This window comes from Nerophis ophidion, linkage group LG01, assembly GCF_033978795.1.
Source record: "Nerophis ophidion isolate RoL-2023_Sa linkage group LG01, RoL_Noph_v1.0, whole genome shotgun sequence".
NCBI lineage: Eukaryota > Metazoa > Chordata > Actinopteri > Syngnathiformes > Syngnathidae > Nerophis > Nerophis ophidion.
In genome coordinates, this window is record NC_084611.1 from 88,545,808 (window position 1) to 88,565,163 (window position 19,356).

General features: G+C 38.6%; 1 protein-coding gene across 1 annotated transcript in view; it reads left to right on the forward strand.

Moving 5' to 3' along the window:
- The window catches only part of LOC133561489 (complement C3-like), an 87,209-nt gene that overhangs the window by 16,723 nt on the left and 51,130 nt on the right, over positions 1–19,356 (forward strand). The window contains exons 11-19 of the mRNA XM_061914783.1: positions 894–996; positions 1,062–1,176; positions 4,121–4,236; positions 4,298–4,441; positions 4,511–4,717; positions 4,780–4,980; positions 13,044–13,199; positions 13,272–13,401; positions 13,474–13,542. Of these exons, the coding sequence (XP_061770767.1) occupies positions 894–996; positions 1,062–1,176; positions 4,121–4,236; positions 4,298–4,441; positions 4,511–4,717; positions 4,780–4,980; positions 13,044–13,199; positions 13,272–13,401; positions 13,474–13,542 (1,241 nt within the window). The remainder of the gene's footprint in view (positions 1–893; positions 997–1,061; positions 1,177–4,120; positions 4,237–4,297; positions 4,442–4,510; positions 4,718–4,779; positions 4,981–13,043; positions 13,200–13,271; positions 13,402–13,473; positions 13,543–19,356) is intronic.

Below are 19,356 nucleotides of genomic sequence, written 5' to 3' on the forward strand. Positions count from 1 at the left end.
TTCGTATTTCTTATTTCTAAGCAAATGCTGTTTAAAGTGGATAAAAACAAACTTGTCCAGGACAAACGTGTAGTTTTAGCAAATTTTTTTCAATATTTTTGTATTGATTTGTTTATAGTTAAAGGTATTTATTTACTTATTTTATTATTTATTTATTAGTGTTTTTATTTGTTAATTTTTTTAAGCAAATCTTGTCTAAAGTGTAAAAAGAACTTGTCTTGTCTAGGACAAATAGCCAGTGTGTAATAAATGCAATACTTACAGTGTTACCACTGTAACAATAAATATTTGTTATATTTGTTTATTAATTTTAATTGATGTATTATTAAATTTATTTATTTATTTTATTATTTATTTGTTTGTTTTTATTTATTTTTAATTTTTAAGCAAATCTTGTCTAAAGTTAAAAACCCCTGAATGTTTCCTTTTATTTTATTTTATTTTTTTAAATTACTACTACATGTATTTATTTATGTATTATTTATAAGCAAATCTTGTTTAAAGAGAAAAAAAAACAACCCTGTCCAGGACAAATGTGTAGTTTTAGCATACATTTCCAAAAATATTTTATTGTTTTTTTGTATTTATTTTTATTTTTTTGGTATTTATTTATTTTTAAGCAAATGTTGTTTATAGTGGGAAAAAATAAACTTGTCCAGGACAAAGGTGTAGTTTTAGCAAATTTTTTAAATATTTTTGTGCTGAAAACATAGTTTTGTTGTACTGGTTGCAATGACAATAAAGTCCTATCCTCTCCTGCTGTCAGTCTTGTATCGACACGCCATCATTCCGCACCTGACAGTCTAAAACGTGATTGCTTCCTGATTGATCCGCGCTCTACCGAGTCGAATCGTCGTTAGTCGTGTGCTAACTGGTGTGTCCCCCCTCCCCAGGTACCTTTACGGCCAGCCGGTCCAGGGCAAGGCCTACGTGGTGTTTGGAGTCCACGCCAACAAGGAGATGACCCGCTTGCCCTCGGTCAAGCAGGTGTCTAACGTGAGTGACCGCCGTCTTTCCGAACGTCCGCCGGTGCGCTCGTCACCACAAGTGTCTGCTTGCAGCTGGAGGGCGGAGTCGTGACGCTGAGCTTGGACGAGCTGAAGAGGGCGTACCCCAACATCCGGGCATTGGCGGGCAGCTCCCTCTACGTCAAAGCTTCCGTCCTCACCGAGACCGGTAAACAATGTGTTTCTAAAGGCGTTCTGTCAGAAAATGTGCCTAATGAGCTGTCTGTTGCACTATTTACATACACGCTGGAACTGTGCACTTGACCAAGGTAATAGATGCATGTAGTCCAGGTCCACAATCAGTATCAGAATCATAGAAATACTTGATTAAATCCCTGAGGGGAAATGACAATTTTCAGCACAATCATAAAAACAATACAATAATAAAATAATAAACAATAGTAGGGGTTAGTATCGTTCACATTTGGACCGATACCAATTGTCGGTATTTCCGGGGTGTGTCAATAAATACTTTTGATAATAACATGTAATTGAAAAAAAATAAGTTGATTAGGATGTTTTGTTTTATTATCACATTTCTGAGTCTCAATGGCAGTGGCAAGCCCAAAACTATTTGATGGCATTCGTGTATAGTTTTGTTGCGCCCTACAAAGTGTTAATACTTTAAGTATTGTGTTTATTACGCACAGGCTGTTTGATAGATGCATGTAGTCCAGGTCCATGATAGTACCATAGACAATAGTAGGGGTTAGTATTGTTCACATTTGGACCGATACCAATGCCAATTTTCTGTATTTTCGGGTGTGTTAACAAATACTTTTGAGAATAAAATGTAATTGGAAAAAAATAAGTTGATTAGGATATCTTGTTTCATTATCACATTTCTGAGTCTCAATGGCAGTGGCAAGCCCAAGACGATTTGATGGCATTCGTGTATAGTTTTGTTGCGCCCTGCAAAGTGTTAATACTGTAAGTATTCCGTTTATTACGCACCAGCTGTTTGAGGGATGCATGTACTCCTTGTCCATAACAATATAATAGACAATAAGAGGGATTGGTATCGTTCACATTTGGACCGATACCAATGCCAATTTTCGGTATTTTCGAGTGTGTTAACAAATACTTTGAGAATAAAATGTAATTGAAAAAAATAAGTTGATTATGATATCTTGTTTTATTATCACATTTCTGAGTCTCAATGGCAGTGGCAAGCCCAAGACGATTTGATGGCATTCGTGTATAGTTTTGTTGCGCCCTACAAAGTGTTAATACTGTAAGTATTGCATTTTTTACACACCAACTGTTTGATGGATGCATGTAGTCCAGGTCCATAATGAAATAATAGACAATAGTAGGGGTTGGTATCGTTCACATTTGGACCGATACCAGTACCAATTTTCAGTATTTTCGGGTGTGATATCTTATTCAACTTATTTTTTTCAATTACATTTTATCATCAAAAGTATTTATTAATACACCCGAAAATACCGAAAATTGGCATTGGTATCGGTCCAAATGTGAACAATACCAACCCCTACTATTGTCTATGATACTATCATGGACCTGGACTACATGCATTTATCAAACAGCCGGTGCGTAGTAAACACAATACTTACAGTGTTGACACTTTGTAGGGCACAACAAAAAACTATACACAAATGCCTTCAAAACGCCTTGGGCTTAGTTTAGTTTATTAAGGATCCCCATTAGTCTACACCGCAGTGGAGACTATTCTTCCTGGGGTCCAGGCAAAAAACATCACACAACCACAAACAAAAGATTAAAATGCAGTACAACATGATCCAATAATAAATTCTCATAATACAAAAATAGCAACAACAAAGAACCAAAAAATCCCAAGAACTTTTGTTATCACATTTCTGAGTAGTGTGATGATAAAACAAGAAAGATACCAGCAGTTATCATAATCAACTTATTTTTTTTAATTATATATGAAAAGTACCAATTTTCGGTATTTTAATAATAAAATATAATTTAAAAAAACAAGTTGATTATGATAACTGCTGGTATCTTGTTTTATCATCACATTTCTGAGTCTCAATGGCAGTGGCAAGCCCAAGACGATTTGATGGCATTCGTGTATAGTTGTGTTGCGCCCTACAAAGTGTTCATACTGTAAGTATTCCGTTTATTACGCACCAGTTGTTTGAGGGATGGATGTACTCCTGGTCCATAACAATATAATAGACAATAAGAGGGGTTGGTATCGTTCACATTTGGACCGATACCAGTACCAATTGTCGGTATTTTCGGGTGTGTTAATAAATACTTTTGATAATAACATGTAATTGAAAAAAAATAAGTTGATTAGGATGTTTTGTTTTATTATCACATTTATGAGTCTCAATGGCAGTGGCAAGCCCAAGGCGTTTTGATGGTATTCATGTATAGTTTTGTTGCGCCCTACAAAATGTTAATACTGTAAGTATTGCATTTTTTACACACCGGCTGTTTGATGGATGCATGTAGTCCAGGTCCATGATAGTACCATAAACAATAGTAGGGGTTGGTATTGTTCCCATTTGGACCAATACCAGTACCAATTGTCGGTATTTTCGGGTGTGTTAATAAATACTTTTGATAATAATATATAATTTTTAAAAAATAAGTTGATTATGATAACTGCTGGTATCTTGTTTTATCATCACATTTCTGAGTCTCAATGGCAGTGGCAAGCCCAAGATGATTTGATGGCATTTGTGTATAGTTTTGTTGCGCCCTACAAAGTCTTAATACTGTAAGTATTGCGTTCATTACGTACAGGCTGTTTGATAGATGCATGTGGTCCAGGTCCATGATAGTATCATAGACAATAGTAGGGGTTGGTATCGTTCACTTTTGAACCGATACCAATGCAAATTTTCGGTATTTTCGGGTGTGTTAATAAATACTTTTGATAATAAAATGTAATTGAAAAAAAAACGAGTCTTTGTTCAACGATGATCACCGCCATCTTCCTTGATCTTTCACACACCCATGCCACCCTCCGAACTAAGACGGAGGCAGGCCAGAGATGTAAGACTTAGGTCGGGTCAGAGGGTTGTTGGTTTGAACGCCCGTTCTCTTAAAAGTGGAGCCAACAATTGAAAGAGATGATAGATTTTGGTCCCTTCTTTTCGCACCTTCTGAAGGCAGCGACCTGGTGGAAGCGACGAAGACGGGCATCAGGATTGTGGACTCCCCCTACGTCCTGTCCTTCAAAGACACACAGAAGTTCTTCAAACCAGGACTCCCCTTTGACTTCACCGTACGGTTTCCGCACATTCAGCTCGCTGACGGCTGCTCACCCTCTAAAACCATCTCCCCAGATCCAGGTGAGCCACCCGGACGGCTCCCCGGCTCGCAACATCCCGGTGAAGGTGAACATGCTGAAGGAGCCCATGATGCTGGGCTCGGGCACGACCAGGGCCACGGTCAACATGCCCGACGGCCATCGCAGCCAAACCCTCGTTGTGAGAACCGTCTGGTGATTGTGTCGTTAAATGATGTGACGGACGGATGAAGTCGGTGTTCTTCTACAGGTCGAGACCATGCAGGCGGGCCTCAAACCGGACCAGCAGGCTAAGAACCAAATAATCCTCCTCCCGTACAGAACCAGGCTCAGCATGACCTACCTCCACATCTCCACCAGCACCAACACGGCGTCCGTAGGCGACCGGCTGTCCTTCAAACTCACCATCGCTGCCGAGCCCAAAGTCCGAGACCGCGTCCGCCACATCACCTACCTGGTGGGTCCCCAGTCGCCTTGGCACCCTCGCCAGGGTCTTGAACACCTTGCTGTACCTGCCAGGTGGTCAACAAAGGCAAGATCATCGATGCCAAGCGGATAGACGTGACCGGACAGCTGGTCACCAGCGTGGGGGTGACCGTCACGCCCGAAATTATGCCCTCCTTCCGCTTCGTGGCCTTCTTCAGCCTTATGGCAGGATTCCGGGAGGAGGTGATGGCCGACTCCATCTGGGTGGATGTGGCCGACTCCTGCGTTGGAGATGTGAGTGCGTCCTAGGACCGAGTCCAGAGAAATGTACTTTAATATTGTTTGTTCGGCAAAGTCTAACTAACACAAATATGCTAAGAAGTTGAAATAAAATGGAGGCCAAAGCATTTTTCACTAAGACGCTAAGCAATGCTAAGAGATACTAGCTAAGAGAAGTTAAACAACGCTAAGAGATACTAGCTAAGAGAAGTTAAGCAACGCTAAGAGATACTAGCTAAGAGAAGTTAAGCAACGCTAAGAGATACTAGCTAAGAGAAGTTAAGCAACGCGAAGAGATACTAGCTAAGAGAAGTTAAGCAACGCTAAGGTATACTAGCTAAGAGAAGTTAAGCAACGCTAAGATATACTAGCTAAGAGAAGTTAAGCAATGCTAAGAGATGCTAGCTAAGAGAAGTTAAGCAACTCTAAGATATACTAGCTAAGAGAAGTTAAGCAACGCTAAGAGATACTAGCTAAGAGAAGTTAAGCAACGCTAAGAGATACTAGCTAAGAGAAGTTAAGCAACGTTAAGAGATACTAGCTAAGAGAAGTTAAGCAACGCTAAGAGATACTAGCTAAGAGAAGTTAAGCAACGCTAAGAGATACTAGCTAAGAGAAGTTAAGTAACGCTAAGATAAACCAGCTAAGAAAAGTTAAGCAACGCGAAGAGATACTAGCTAAGAGAAGTTAAGCAACGCGACGAGATACTAGCTAAGAGAAGTTAAGCAACGCTAAGATATACGAGCTAAGAGAAGTTAAGCAACGCTAAGAGATACTAGCTAAGAGAAGTTAAGCAACGCTAAGAGATACTAGCTAAGAGAAGTTAAACAACGCTAAGATAAATAAGCTAAGAGAAGTTAAGCAACGCTAAGATATACTAGCTAAGAGAAGTTAAGCAACGCTAAGAGATACTAGCTAAGAGAAGTTAAGCAACGCTAAGATATACTAGCTAAGAGAAGTTAAGCAACGCTAAGAGATACTAGCTAAGAGAAATTAAGCAACGCTAAGAGATACTAGCTAAGAGAAGTTAAGCAACGCTAAGAGATACTAGCTAAGAGAAGTTAAGCAACGCTAAGAGATACTAGCTAAGAGAAGTTAAGCAACGCTAAGAGATACTAGCTAAGAGAAGTTAAGCAACTCTAAGAGATACTAGCTAAGAGAAGTTAAGCAACACTAAGATATACTAGCTAAGAGAAGTTAAGCAACGCTAAGAGATGCTAGCTAAGAGAAGTTAAGCAACTCTAAGATATACTAGCTAAGAGAAGTTAAGCAACGCTAAGAGATACTAGCTAAGAGAAGTTAAGCAATGCTAAGAGATACTAGCTAAGAGAAGTTAAGCAACGCTAAGAGATACTCGCTAAGAGAAGTTAAGCAACGCTAACAGATACTAGCTATGAGAAGTTAAGCTACGCTAAGATATACTAGCTAAGAGAAGTTAAGCAACGCTAAGAGATACTAGCTAAGAGAAGTTAAGCAACGCTAAGAGATACTAGCTAAGAGAAGTTAAGCAACGCTAAGAGATACTCGCTAAGAGAAGTTAAGCAACACTAAGATATACTAGCTAAGAGAAGTTAAGCAACGCTTAGAGATACTAGCTAAGAGAAGTTAAGCAACGCTAAGATATACTAGCTAAGAGAAGTTAAGCAACGCTAAGAGATACTAGCTAAGAGAAGTTAAGCATCTCTAAGATATACTAGCTAAGAGAAGTTAAGCAACGCTAAGAGATACTAGCTAAGAGAAGTTAAGCAACGCTAAGAGATACTAGCTAAGAGAAGTTAAGCAACGCTAAGAGATACTAGCTAAGAGAAGTTAAGCAACGCTAAGAGATACTAGCTAAGAGAAGTTAAGCAATGCTAAGAGATACTAGCCAAGAGAAGTTAAGCAACGCTAAGAGATACTCGCTAAGAGAAGTTAAGCAACGCTAACAGATACTAGCTATGAGAAGTTAAGCTACGCTAAGATATACTAGCTAAGAGAAGTTAAGCAACGCTAAGAGATACTAGCTAAGAGAAGTTAAGCAACGCTAAGAGATACTAGCTAAGAGAAGTTAAGCAACGCTAAGAGATACTAGCTAAGAGAAGTTAAGCAACGCTAAGATATACTAGCTAAGAGAAGTTAAGCAACGCTAAGATATACTAGCTAAGAGAAGTTAAGCAACGCTAAGAGATACTAGCTAAGAGAAGTTAAGCAACGTTAAGAGATACTAGCTAAGAGAAGTTAAGCAACGCTAAGATATACTAGTTAAGAGAAGTTAAGCAACGTTAAGAGATACTAGCTAAGAGAAGTTAAGCAACGCTAAGAGATACTAGCTATGAGAAGTTAAGCAACGCTAAGATATACTCGCTAAGAGAAGTTAAGCAACGCTAAGAGATACTAGCTATGAGAAGTTAAGCTACGCTAAGATATACTAGCTAAGAGAAGTTAAATAACGCTAAGAGATACTAAGAGAAGTTAAGCAACGCTAAGAGATACTAGCTAAGAGAAGTTAAGCAACGCTAAGAGATACTAGCTAAGAGAAGTTAAGCAACGCTAAGAGATACTAGCTAAGAGAAGTTAAGCAATGCTAAGAGATACTAGCTAAGAGAAGTTAAGCAACGCTAAGATATACTAGCTAAGAGAAGTTAAGCAACGCTAATAGGTACTAGCTAAGAGAAGTTAAGCAACGCTAAGAGATACTAGCTAACAGAAGTTAAGCAATGCTAAGAGATACTAGCTAAGAGAAGTTAAGCAACGCTAAGAGATACTCGCTAAGAGAAGTTAAGCAACGCTAACAGATACTAGCTATGAGAAGTTAAGCTACGCTAAGATATACTAGCTAAGAGAAGTTAAGCAACGCTAAGATATATGAGCTAAGAGAAGTTAAGCAACGCTAAGAGATACTAGCTAAGAGAAGTTAAGCAACGCTAAGAGATACTAGCTAAGAGAAGTTAAGCAACGCTAAGAGATACTAGCTAAGAGAAGTTAAGCAACGCTAAGAGATACTAGCTAAGAGAAGTCAAGCAACGCTAAGAGATACTCGCTAAGAGAAGTTAAGCAATGCTAAGAGATACTAGCTAAGAGAAGTTAAACAACGCTAAGAGATACTAGCTAAGAGAAGTTAAGCAACGCTAAGAGATACTAGCTAAGAGAAGTTAAGCAACGCTAAGATATACTAGCTAAGAGAAGTTAAGCAACGCTAAGAGATACTAGCTAAGAGAAGTTAAGCAACGCTAAGAGATACTAGCTAAGAGAAGTTAAGCAACGCTAAGAGATACTAGCTAAGAGAAGTTAAGCCGCGCTAAGAGATACTAGCTAAGAGAAGTTAAGCAACGCTAAGAGATACTAGCTAAGAGAAGTTAAGCAACGCTAAGATATACTAGCTAAGAGAAGTTAAGCAACGCTAAGAGATACTAGCTAAGAGATACTAGCTAAGAGAAGTTAAGCAACGCTAAGAGATACTAGCTAAGAGAAGTTAAGCAACGCTAAGAGATACTAGCTTTGAGAAGTTAAGCAACGCTAAGAGATACTAGCTAAAAGAAGTTAAGCAACGCTAAGAGATACTAGCTAAGAGAAGTTAAGCAACGCGAAGAGATACTAGCTAAGAGAAGTTAAGCAACGCTAAGAGATACTAGCTAAGAGAAGTTAAGCAACGCTAAGAGATACTAGCTAAGAGAAGTTAAGCAACGCTAAGCTATACTAGCTAAGAGAAGTTAAGCAACGCTAAGCTATACTAGCTAAGAGAAGTTAAGCAACGCTAAGAGATACTAGCTAAGAGAAGTTAAGCAACGCTAAGAGATACTAGCTAAGAGAAGTTAAGCAACACTAAGATATACGAGCTAAGAGAAGTTAAGCAACGCTAAGAGATACTAGCTAAGAGAAGTTAAGCAACGCTAAGAGATACTAGCTAAGAGAAGTTAAGCAACGCTAAGAGATACTAGCTAAGAGAAGTTAAGCAACGCTAAGAGATACTAGCTAAGAGAAGTTAAGCAACGTTTAGAGATACCAGCTAAGAGAAGTTAAACAACGCTTAGAGATACTAGCTAAGAGAAGTTAAGCAACGCTAAGAGATACTACCTAAGAGTAGTTAAGCAATGCTAAGAGATACTAGCTAAGAGAAGTTAAGCAACGCCAAGAGATACTAGCTAAGAGAAGTTAAGCAACGCTAAGAGATACTAGCTATGAGAAGTTAAGCAACGCTAAGAGATACTAGCTATGAGAAGTTAAGCAACGCTAAGAGATACTAGCTAAGAGAAGTTAAGCAACGCTAAGAGATACTAGCTAAGAGAAGTTAAGCAACGCTAAGAGATACTAGCTAAGAGAAGTTAAGCCACGCTAAGATAAACCAGCTAAGAGAAGTTAAGCAACGCTAAGAGATACTAGCTAAGAGAAGTTAAGCAACGCTAAGATATACTAGCTAAGAGAAGTTAAGCAACGCTAAGATATACTAGCTAAGAGAAGTAAACCAACGCTAAGAGATACTAGCTAAGAGACGCTAAGCAACGCTAAGAGATGATGAGTGACGTTAAGAGAATTTAAGAAAAGCTAAAAGAAGCTAAAAAAAACACGAGCTAAAAGCTCAGAGAAGCTAAGAGACACTAATAGATGATAAAAGACGCTCAAAGAAGCTAAGAGATGATAAGAAAAGCTGAGACGATAAGAGATGCTAAAAGACGTTAAGAGATGATAAAAGACGCTAAAAGAAGCCAAGAGACAACAAGAGATGCAAAGAGACGTTAAGAAATGCTAGCTGACAGAAGCTAAAAGAAGCTGAGTGACAACAAAAGGTAAGAGAAGCTAAGAAAAATGATAAGAGACGTAAAAAAACATTAAGAGATGCTAGCTAAGAGAAGTTAAGCAACGCTAAGAGATTATAAGCGATGCTAAGAGACGATAAGAGACGTTTGCTAAAAGAAGCTCAGAGATGATTAAAGACGCTAAAAGAAGCTCAGAGAAGCTAAGAGATGATAAAAGACGCTAAAAGAAACTGAGAGAATACGAGACGCTAAAAGAAGCTCAGAGATGCCAAGAGAAGCTAAGAGATGATAAAAGACACTAAAAGAAGCTAAGAGATGGTAAGAAAAGCTTAGAGACGCTAAGAGATGATAAAAGATGCTAAAAGAAACTGAGAGAATACGAGACGCTAAAAGAAGCTCAGAGATGCCAAGAGAAGCTAAGAGATGATAAAAGACACTAAAAGAAGCTAAGAGATGGTAAGAAAAGCTTAGAGACGCTAAGAGATTATAAAAGATGCTAAGAGATGATAAAAGACGCTAAAAGAAATTGAGAGAATACGAGACGCTAAAAGAAGCTCAGAGATGCCAAGAGAAGCTAAGAGATGATAAAAGACACTAAAAGAAGCTAAGAGATGGTAAGAAAAGCTTAGAGACGCTAAGAGATGATAAAAGATGCTAAAAGAAGCTAAGAGACGATAAAAGACGCTAAAAGATGTTGATGATAAAAGACGCTAAAAGAAGCTCGGATGCCAAGAGAAGCTAAAAGACACTAAGAGATGATAAAAGACTAAAAGAAGCTAAGAGCTGATAAAAGACGCTAAAAGAAGCTAAGAGACGATAAGAGATGCGGAAAGACGTTAAGAGATGATAAAAGACGCTAAAAGAAACTAAGATGCCAATAGAAGCTAAGAGGCCCTAAAAGATGATAAAAGACTCTAAGAGACACTAAAAGACGTTAAGAGATGATAAAAGACGCTGAAATAAGCTAAGAGGTGATCATAAAGGCTAATAAAGGACAAGAGACGCAAACAGACGTTAAGAGATGATAAGAAAAGCTTAGAGACGCTAGGAGATGATAAAAGATGCTAAAAGAAGCTAAGAGACGATAAAAGACGCTAAAAGATGTTAAAAAATGATAAAAGATGCTTAAAGAAGCTTGGATGCCGAGAGAAGCTAAAAGACACTCAAAGATGATAAAAAACTCTAAAATAAGCTAAGAGATGATAAAAGACGCTAAAAGAAGCTAAGAGACGATAAGAGATGCGGAAAGACGTTAAGAGATGATAAAAGACGCTAAAAGAAACTAAGATGCCAATAGAAACTAAGAGGCCCTAAAAGATGATAAAAGACCCTAAGAGACACTAAAAGATGTTAAGAGATGATAAAAGACGCTGAAATAAGCTAAGAGGTGATCATAAAGGCTAATAAAGGACAAGAGACGCAAACAGACGTTAAGAGATGATAAGAAAAGCTTAGAGACGCTAAGCGATGATAAAAGATGCTAAAAGAAGCTAAGAGACGATAAAAGACGCTAAAAGATGTTAAAAGATGATAAAAGATGCTTAAAGAAGCTTGGATGCCAAGAGAAGCTAAAAGACACTCAAAGATGATAAAAAACTCTAAAATAAGCTAAGAGATGATAAAAGACGCTAAAAGAAGCTAAGAGACGATAAGAGATGCGGAAAGACGTTAAGAGATGATAAAAGACGCTAAAAGAAGCCAAGAGACAACAAGAGATGCAAAGAGACGTTAAGAAATGCTAGCTGACAGAAGCTAAAAGAAGCTAAGTGACAACAAAAAGTAAGAGAAGCTAAGAAAAATGATAAGACGTAAAAAAAAACATTAAGAGATGCTAGCTAAGAGAAGTTAAGCAACGCTAAGAGATTATAAGCGATGCTAAGAGACGATAAGAGACGTTAGCTAAAAGAAGCTAAGAGATGATTAAAGACGCTAAAAGAAGCTCAGAGAAGCTAAGAGATGATAAAAGACGCTAAAAGAAACTGAGAGAATACGAGACGCTAAAAGAAGCTCAGAGATGCCAAGAGAAGCTAAGAGATGATAAAAGACACTAAAAGAATCTAAGAGATGGTAAGAAAAGCTTAGAGACGCTAAGAGATGATAAAAGATGCTAAAAGAAGCTAAGAGACGATAAAAGACGCTAAAAGATGTTGATGATAAAAGACGCTAAAAGAAGCTCGGATGCCAAGAGAAGCTAAAAGACACTAAGAGATGATAAAAGACTCTAAAAGAAGCTAAGAGATGATAAAAGACTCTAAATTAAGCTAAGAGACGATAAGAGATGCGGAAAGACGTTAAGAGATGATAAAAGACGCTAAAAGAAACTAAGATGCCAATAGAAGCTAAGAGGCCCTAAAAGATGATAAAAGACGCTAAAAGAAACTAAGATGCCAATAGAAGCTAAGAGGCCCTAAAAGATGATAAAAGACTCTAAGAGACACTAAAAGACGTTAAGAGATGATAAAAGACGCTGAAATAAGCCAAGAGGTTATCATAAAGGCTTATAAAGGACAAGAGACGCAAACAGACGTTAAGAGATGATAAGAAAAGCTTAGAGACGCTAAGAGATGATAAAAGATGCTAAAAGAAGCTAAGAGACGATAAAAGACGCTAAAAGATGATAAAAGATGCTTAAAGAAGCTTGGATGCCAAGAGAAGCTAAAAGACACTAAGAGATGATAAAAAACTCTAAAATAAGCTAAGAGATGATTAAAGACGCTAAAAGAAGCTCAGAGAAGCTAAGAGATGATAAAAGACGCTAAAAGAAACTGAGAGAATACGAGACGCTAAAAGAAGCTCAGAGATGCCATGAGAAGCTAAGAGATTATAAAAGACACTAAAAGAAGCTAAGAGATGGTAAGAAAAGCTTAGAGACGCTAAGAGATGATAAAAGATGCTAAAAGAAGCTAAGAGACGATAAAAGACGCTAAAAGATGTTAAAAAATGATAAAAGATGCTTAAATTAAGCTTGGATGCCGAGAGAAGCTAAAAGGCACTCAAAGATGATAAAAAACTCTAAAATAAGCTAAGAAATGATAAAAGACGCTAAAAGAAGCTAAGAGAGTATAAGAGATGCGGAAAGACGTTAAGAGATGACAAAAGACGCTAAAAGAAGCTAAGATGCCAAAAGAAGCTGAGAGGCCCTAAAAGATGATAAAAGACTCTAAGAGACACTAAAAGACATTAAGAGATGATAAAAGACGCTAAAAGAAGCTAAGATGCCAAAAGAAGCTAAGAGGCCCTAAAAGATGATAAAAGACTCTAAGAGACACTAAAAGAGACAACTTCAAGTTGTTTGAGGGATTGCCCGGGGGGCTACATTGAGGTGGTCTCCATGTGCCGTTTCAGCTGCAAGTGGGCCCAGTGGACGCCTTCCCGTCAGACCACATCCCGGGGAAGATCTTCAGCTTGCGCGTGAGAGGCGAGCCCGGGGCCAACGTCAGCCTGGTTGCCGTGGACAACTCGGTCTACCTGCTCAACAGGGACAGACTCACCCAGGGCAAGGTGCGAGGACCCCCAACCGCCAACGTTGCAGTCCCCGGGGCGGACTCAACGTTTTCCTCGGTCTTTCCTCAGATGTGGGACTTGGTGGAGCACGGGGACATCGGCTGCACCCGCGGAGGCGGGGCCAGTGCGCAGGGGGTGCTGAAGGACGCCGGGCTGATGTTCTCGTCCAGCGGCGGCTTCAGAACCGACACCAGACAAAGTAAGGAGGACGCCGCCGTCACGTTTGTGTGGTCCAGTGCGGCGTGGTCACGTCTCCGTGCGTCCCTTGCAGCACTGCACTGTCCTGTCAGCAACACCCGGAGGCGCTCTGCTGAACGCCTGCAGAGGAAAGCACAGCTGGGTGAGTCCGCAGGGACAATTCATTAGACACACCCACCTGATGAATATTCGAATCAATAATTAATCATTCATAAGCATCCCATTGATTTGGTGTAATTAGACACGCCCACTCCATGAATATGCATATGGATATTTAATCATTCATACACACCCCATTGGTTAGAATGAATTAGGCACGCCCACTTACTGAATATTAATTTCGATAATTAAGCATTCAAATTCATCCCATTTATTTGGCATAATTAGATGCACCCGCTTAATGAATATTCATATAGATAATTATTTATATTCATCCCATTGATTTGGCGTAATTAGGCACACCCAATTAATGAAGATTTATAGAAACAATCATTCATATCCATCCTCTCGATTTAAATTAATTAGGCACACCCACTCAATGAATATTCATATCAATAATAAATCATTTAGATTCATCCCATTGATTTTGATTAAATCGACACACCCACTTAATGAATATTCATATTAGTATTGAATCATTCATATTCATCCCATTGATTTGGCTTAATTATGTACACCTGCTTAATGAATATTCATATCGATGATTATTTATATTCATCCCGCTGATTTGGCACACCCACCTAATGAATATTCATAGCAACAATCATTCATATCCATCCTATCGATTTAAATTAATTAGGCACTCAATGAATATTCATATCAATAATAAATCATTTAGATTCATCCCATTGATTTTGATCAAATCAACACACCCACTTAATGAATATTCATATTGGTATTTGATCATTCATATTCATCCCATTGATTTGGCTTAATTATATACACCTGCTTAATGAATATTCATATCGATGATTATTTATATTCATCCCGCTGATTTGGCACACCCACCTAATGAATATTCATAGCAACAATCATTCATATCCATCCTATCGATTTAAATTAATTAGGCACTCAATGAATATTCATATCAATAATAAATCATTTAGATTCATCCCATTGATTTTGATTAAATCGACACACCCACTTAATGAATATTCATATTGGTATTTAATCATTCATATTCATCCCATTGATTCGGCTTAATTATATACACCCGCTTAATGAATATTCATATCGATAATTATTTATATTCATCCCATTGATTAGGCGTATTTGGCACACCACACCCACTTAATAAATATTCATAGCAACAATTAATCATTCCGTTGATTTTAATTAGGCACACCCTCTTACTGAATATTCATATGATAATTAATTATTCGTATTTGTCCCATTGACTTGGATGAAATTAGGCCCGCCCACTTAATAGATATTCCTATCGATAATTATTTATATTCATACAATTGATTTGATGTAGTTAGGCTCATAGCAACAATTACTCATTCATAATCATCCCATTGATTTGGATGTATTAGGCACAGCCACTCTATGAATATTCATATCGATAATTAATCATTCATATTTGTCCCATTGATTTGACTTAATTAAATACGCCCGCTTAATGAATATTCATATCAATAATAATCATTCCTATTCATCCAATTGATTTGATTTACTGTGATGAGGTGGCGACTTTTCCAGGGTGCAACCCGCCTTCCGCCTGATTGTAGCTGAGATAGGCACCAGCGCCCCCGCAACCCCAAAAGGGAGTAAGCGGTAGCAAATGGATGGATGATTTGATTTCATCAGGCACACCCACTTAATGAATATTCATATGATAATTATTCATTCATATTCGCCCCATTGATTTGGCTTAATTAGGTATGCTCAATTAATGAATATTCATATAAGTATTTAATTGTTTATATTCAACCCGTTGATTTCACTTAATTAACTACACCCAGACAATGAATATTCACATCAATGATAAAACATTCATACTCATCCCAATGATTAGAATTAAATAGGTACACCCATTTAATGAATATTCATATCGACGATTAATCATCCATATTCATCCCATTGATTTGGCCTAATTAGATGCAACCACATAATGAATATGCATATCAATAATTAATCCATATTTATCCCCTTGATTGGAATTAAGTAGTCACACCCACATAATGAATATTCAAATTAAACATTAATCACTCTCATTCATCCCGTTGATTTGGATTAATTAGGTACACCCACTCAATGAATATGCATATCAATAATTAACCATTCATATACATCCCATTGATTTGACGTAATTAGATACACCTGATTATTAAATAGTCACATAAATAATTAATAATTCATTTTCATCCCATTAATTTAATTAATTTGGATTAGCTATGCACACCCACTCACTTGAACACTCATATAATTAATCATTTATAGTCATCCCACGGATTTGATGTAATTAGGCACACCCACTTAATGAATATTCATAACAATTATTAACCATTCATCCCATCGATTTGAATTCATTAGGCACACCCATTTAATGAATATTCATATAGATAATTAACCATTCATATTCATCCCATTGATTCGACTTGATTAGACACACCCACTAAATGAATATTCATATCAACAATTAATCATTCATAACGTCCCATTGATTTGCCATGCTTGGACACACCCACTCAATGAATATTCATATTGATGATTAATCATTCATATGCATCCCATTGATTTGACTTAGATACACCCGCCTAATGAATATTCATATTAACAATAATCATCACAATTTTTCTCTCTCTACCTTTATCGCGCTCTCCCTCTTATTTCTCTCTAATCTCTCTACATCATTATCTCTCTCTCTCACTCACTCTTACCTTTCTTCATCTCTCTCTTTAACTCTCTCGGCTCTCCATCTTATCCGATTTCTTTACATTTGTTGACATACTGTAGCTTAAACTGATCTTAGCATCTTCAATGTACAAAATGTGTTATGTTGGTTCCCGTCCATTAGTTTGGATCAATTTCAAACTTCACAGGAAAAAAGTTTGCACTTTCTGACCTAAACAAGAACAACAATAGTCAAAAAACATGTAATTAAAGCTGCAAGCAGCGATGGACGGGACCGACTTTTGCTGGTTTTTCCTGCCTTTACCCATTCAACATATCTTTACCTCCACATTACCTACCTTCCCTGCATCCTGGGGTCACACTGGTGCTTCTTTCTGTCACCCATACATGCTGGTGCTTCCTGCCATCACCCAGACAACATATCTTTACCTGCACATTACCTACCTTCTCTGTATCCTGCAGTCAAACTGGTGCCTCCTTCTATCACCCAGTCAACATATCTTTACCCGCACAGTACCTACCTTCTCTGCGTTGTGTGGTCACGCTGCTGCTTCCTGCTTTTAAGCGGCCATCTTGAGACAGCGCAGCGGTTCTTTGAAGGCTCGTAAAATCAAAACCGGAGCAGTTAGAAAAACTCTTTGCTCAACTTTTAATCAGAAGGCTTCAATCTCTCTCCTGTGCGAGTTTGAAGCCGACACAACAAACGCGCTCAGGGGAGATAATGTTTGAAAAAAGGTGACGGGTTTTTACAAAACTTTTGTTTTCAATGGGGAATTGCCAACTTCCTGTTGATTTTTGCTGAAGGATATCAATTAATGAAATGTAGGTCTAAGTGAGACCTACATAGAGGTTTTTGTTTCATGTCTCTACGGCGTTCCTACCGGAAGTTACAAGCAGTTTTGTCTTTGTTTTCTTCATAGGAGCAGTTTTGTTTGTGTTTTATTCCCTAGGGGGCGCTAGAGCGCAATTTTGAGGTTTTTTTTTTATAAGATCGCAATTTTTGCCAGTCCTGAAGTTTTGAAGCAATTTAAGGGGGTCAAATTACAGCTCAAATAGGCAAAAATGACATTTTTTAGGAAACTGTTGTTTTGAAGAGGTTTTTGCCAAATTGCTGTTGATTTTTGCTGAAGGAGGTCAGTGTATGAAATCGAGGTCTAAGTCAGACCTATATAGAGGTTTTCGTTTCATGTCTCTACAACAGGGGTAGGGAACCTATGGCTCTAGAGCCAGATATGGCTCTAGAGCCAGATGTGGCTCTTTTGATGACTGCATCTGGCTCTCAGATAAATCTTAGCTGACATTGCTTAACGCGATGATTATGAATAATTTCGCTGGTAATCACAGTGCTAAAAATAACGTGCAAAACATAAAACATTCTCATGCATTTATATCCATCCATCCGTTTTTCTACCGCACCTGTTTTCAAGAAGTCGCATTAATGTTAACAAGTATTTTATGTCACAATTGCTGCGGGGTCGTCGGACTACTCGGGACATGGCATTTAGGTAAAAACATGATTTAATTTTAACTAAAAAAAATATACAAACAAAAATCGCTCACAGGGGAGGCACAACTTGGGCTAAAGAACAAAGCTAACGCATAAACAGACTAAGAACGTAAATCAAACAAAACTTACTTGGCATTGAATGAAGCAGTAAACTATGGCAAGGCATGAAACAAGTCAGCACAGGGAGACTGACTGGCAATGACGAGCTTAAATACTGCCTCTGATTAGGTGAGCGGGCGTTTTGTCCACCAGAGACAGGTGGACAAAATGAGTAACCAAGGAAACCAGACAAGGGAGTGGGGAAAAAAACAGGAACTTAAAAGAGTCCAAAGGACAAACAGCACATGGCCAAACAAAAACATGATCAACAGATATGACATTTTATTCATTATTGGTTAGCTTCAGAATAACAATGTTATTAAAAAGAATAAGAGACTTATTATACTCTAAAAATGTTGGTCTTACTTAAAAATGCACGCATTTAGTTGTATTCAGTTTTAAAAAATATGATATGGCTCTCAGGGAAATACATTTTGAAATATTTGGCTTTCATGGCGGGCTTCACGGTGGCAGAGGGGTTAGTGCGTCTGCCTCACAATACGAAGGTCCTGCAGTCCTGGGTTCAAAATCCAGGCTCGGGATCTTTCTGTGTGGAGTTTGCATGTCCTCCCCGTGACTGCGTGGGTTCCCTCCGGGTACTCCGGCTTCCTCCCACATCCAAAGACATGCACCTGGGGATAGGTTGATTGGCAACACTAAAATTGGCCCTAGTGTGTGAATGTTGTCTGTCTATCTTTGTTGGCCCTGTGATGAGGTGGCGACTTGTCCAGGGTGTACCCCGCCTTCCGCCCGATTGTAGCTGAGATAGGCGCCAGCGCCCCCCGTGACCCCGAAAGGGAATAAGCGGTAGGAAATGGATGGATGGATGGCTTTCATGGCTCTCTCAGCCAAAAAAGGTTCCCGACCCCTGCTCTACAACATTCTTAACGGAAGTTCCAAGCAGTTTTTTCGTAGGGGGCGCCAGAGTGCAATTTTGAGTTTTGGGTTTTTTTTTTTTTTTGATTAGATGGCGATTTTCGCCAGTCCTGATATGTGTTAAATTTGGTGAGTTCTGAAGCATGTTAAGGGGGTCAAACTACAGCTCAAAGAGGCGGCGGTATAATAATAATAAAACATTTAGGTGGCGACTTGTCCAGGGTGTACCCCGCCTTCCGCCCGATTGTAGCTGAGATAGGCGCCAGCGCCCCCCGCGACCCCGAAAGGGAATAAGCGGTAGAAAATGGATGGATGGATGGCATTTAGAAATACAATAGGGTCTTCTGTCGCTAATAAGTGAAGTGAAGTGAATTATATTTATATAGCGCTTTTTCTCTAGTGACTCAAAGCGCTTTACATAATGAAACCCAATATATAAGTTACATTCAAACCAGTGTGGGCGGCACTGGGAAGCAGGTGGGTAAAGTGTCTTGCCCAAGGGCACAACGGCAGTGACTAGGATGGCGGGAGCGGGAATCGAACCTGCAACCCTCCAGTTGCTGGCAGGGCCACTCTACCAACCGAGCTAAACCGCCCCTGAGCGTTTAAGTCTCACCT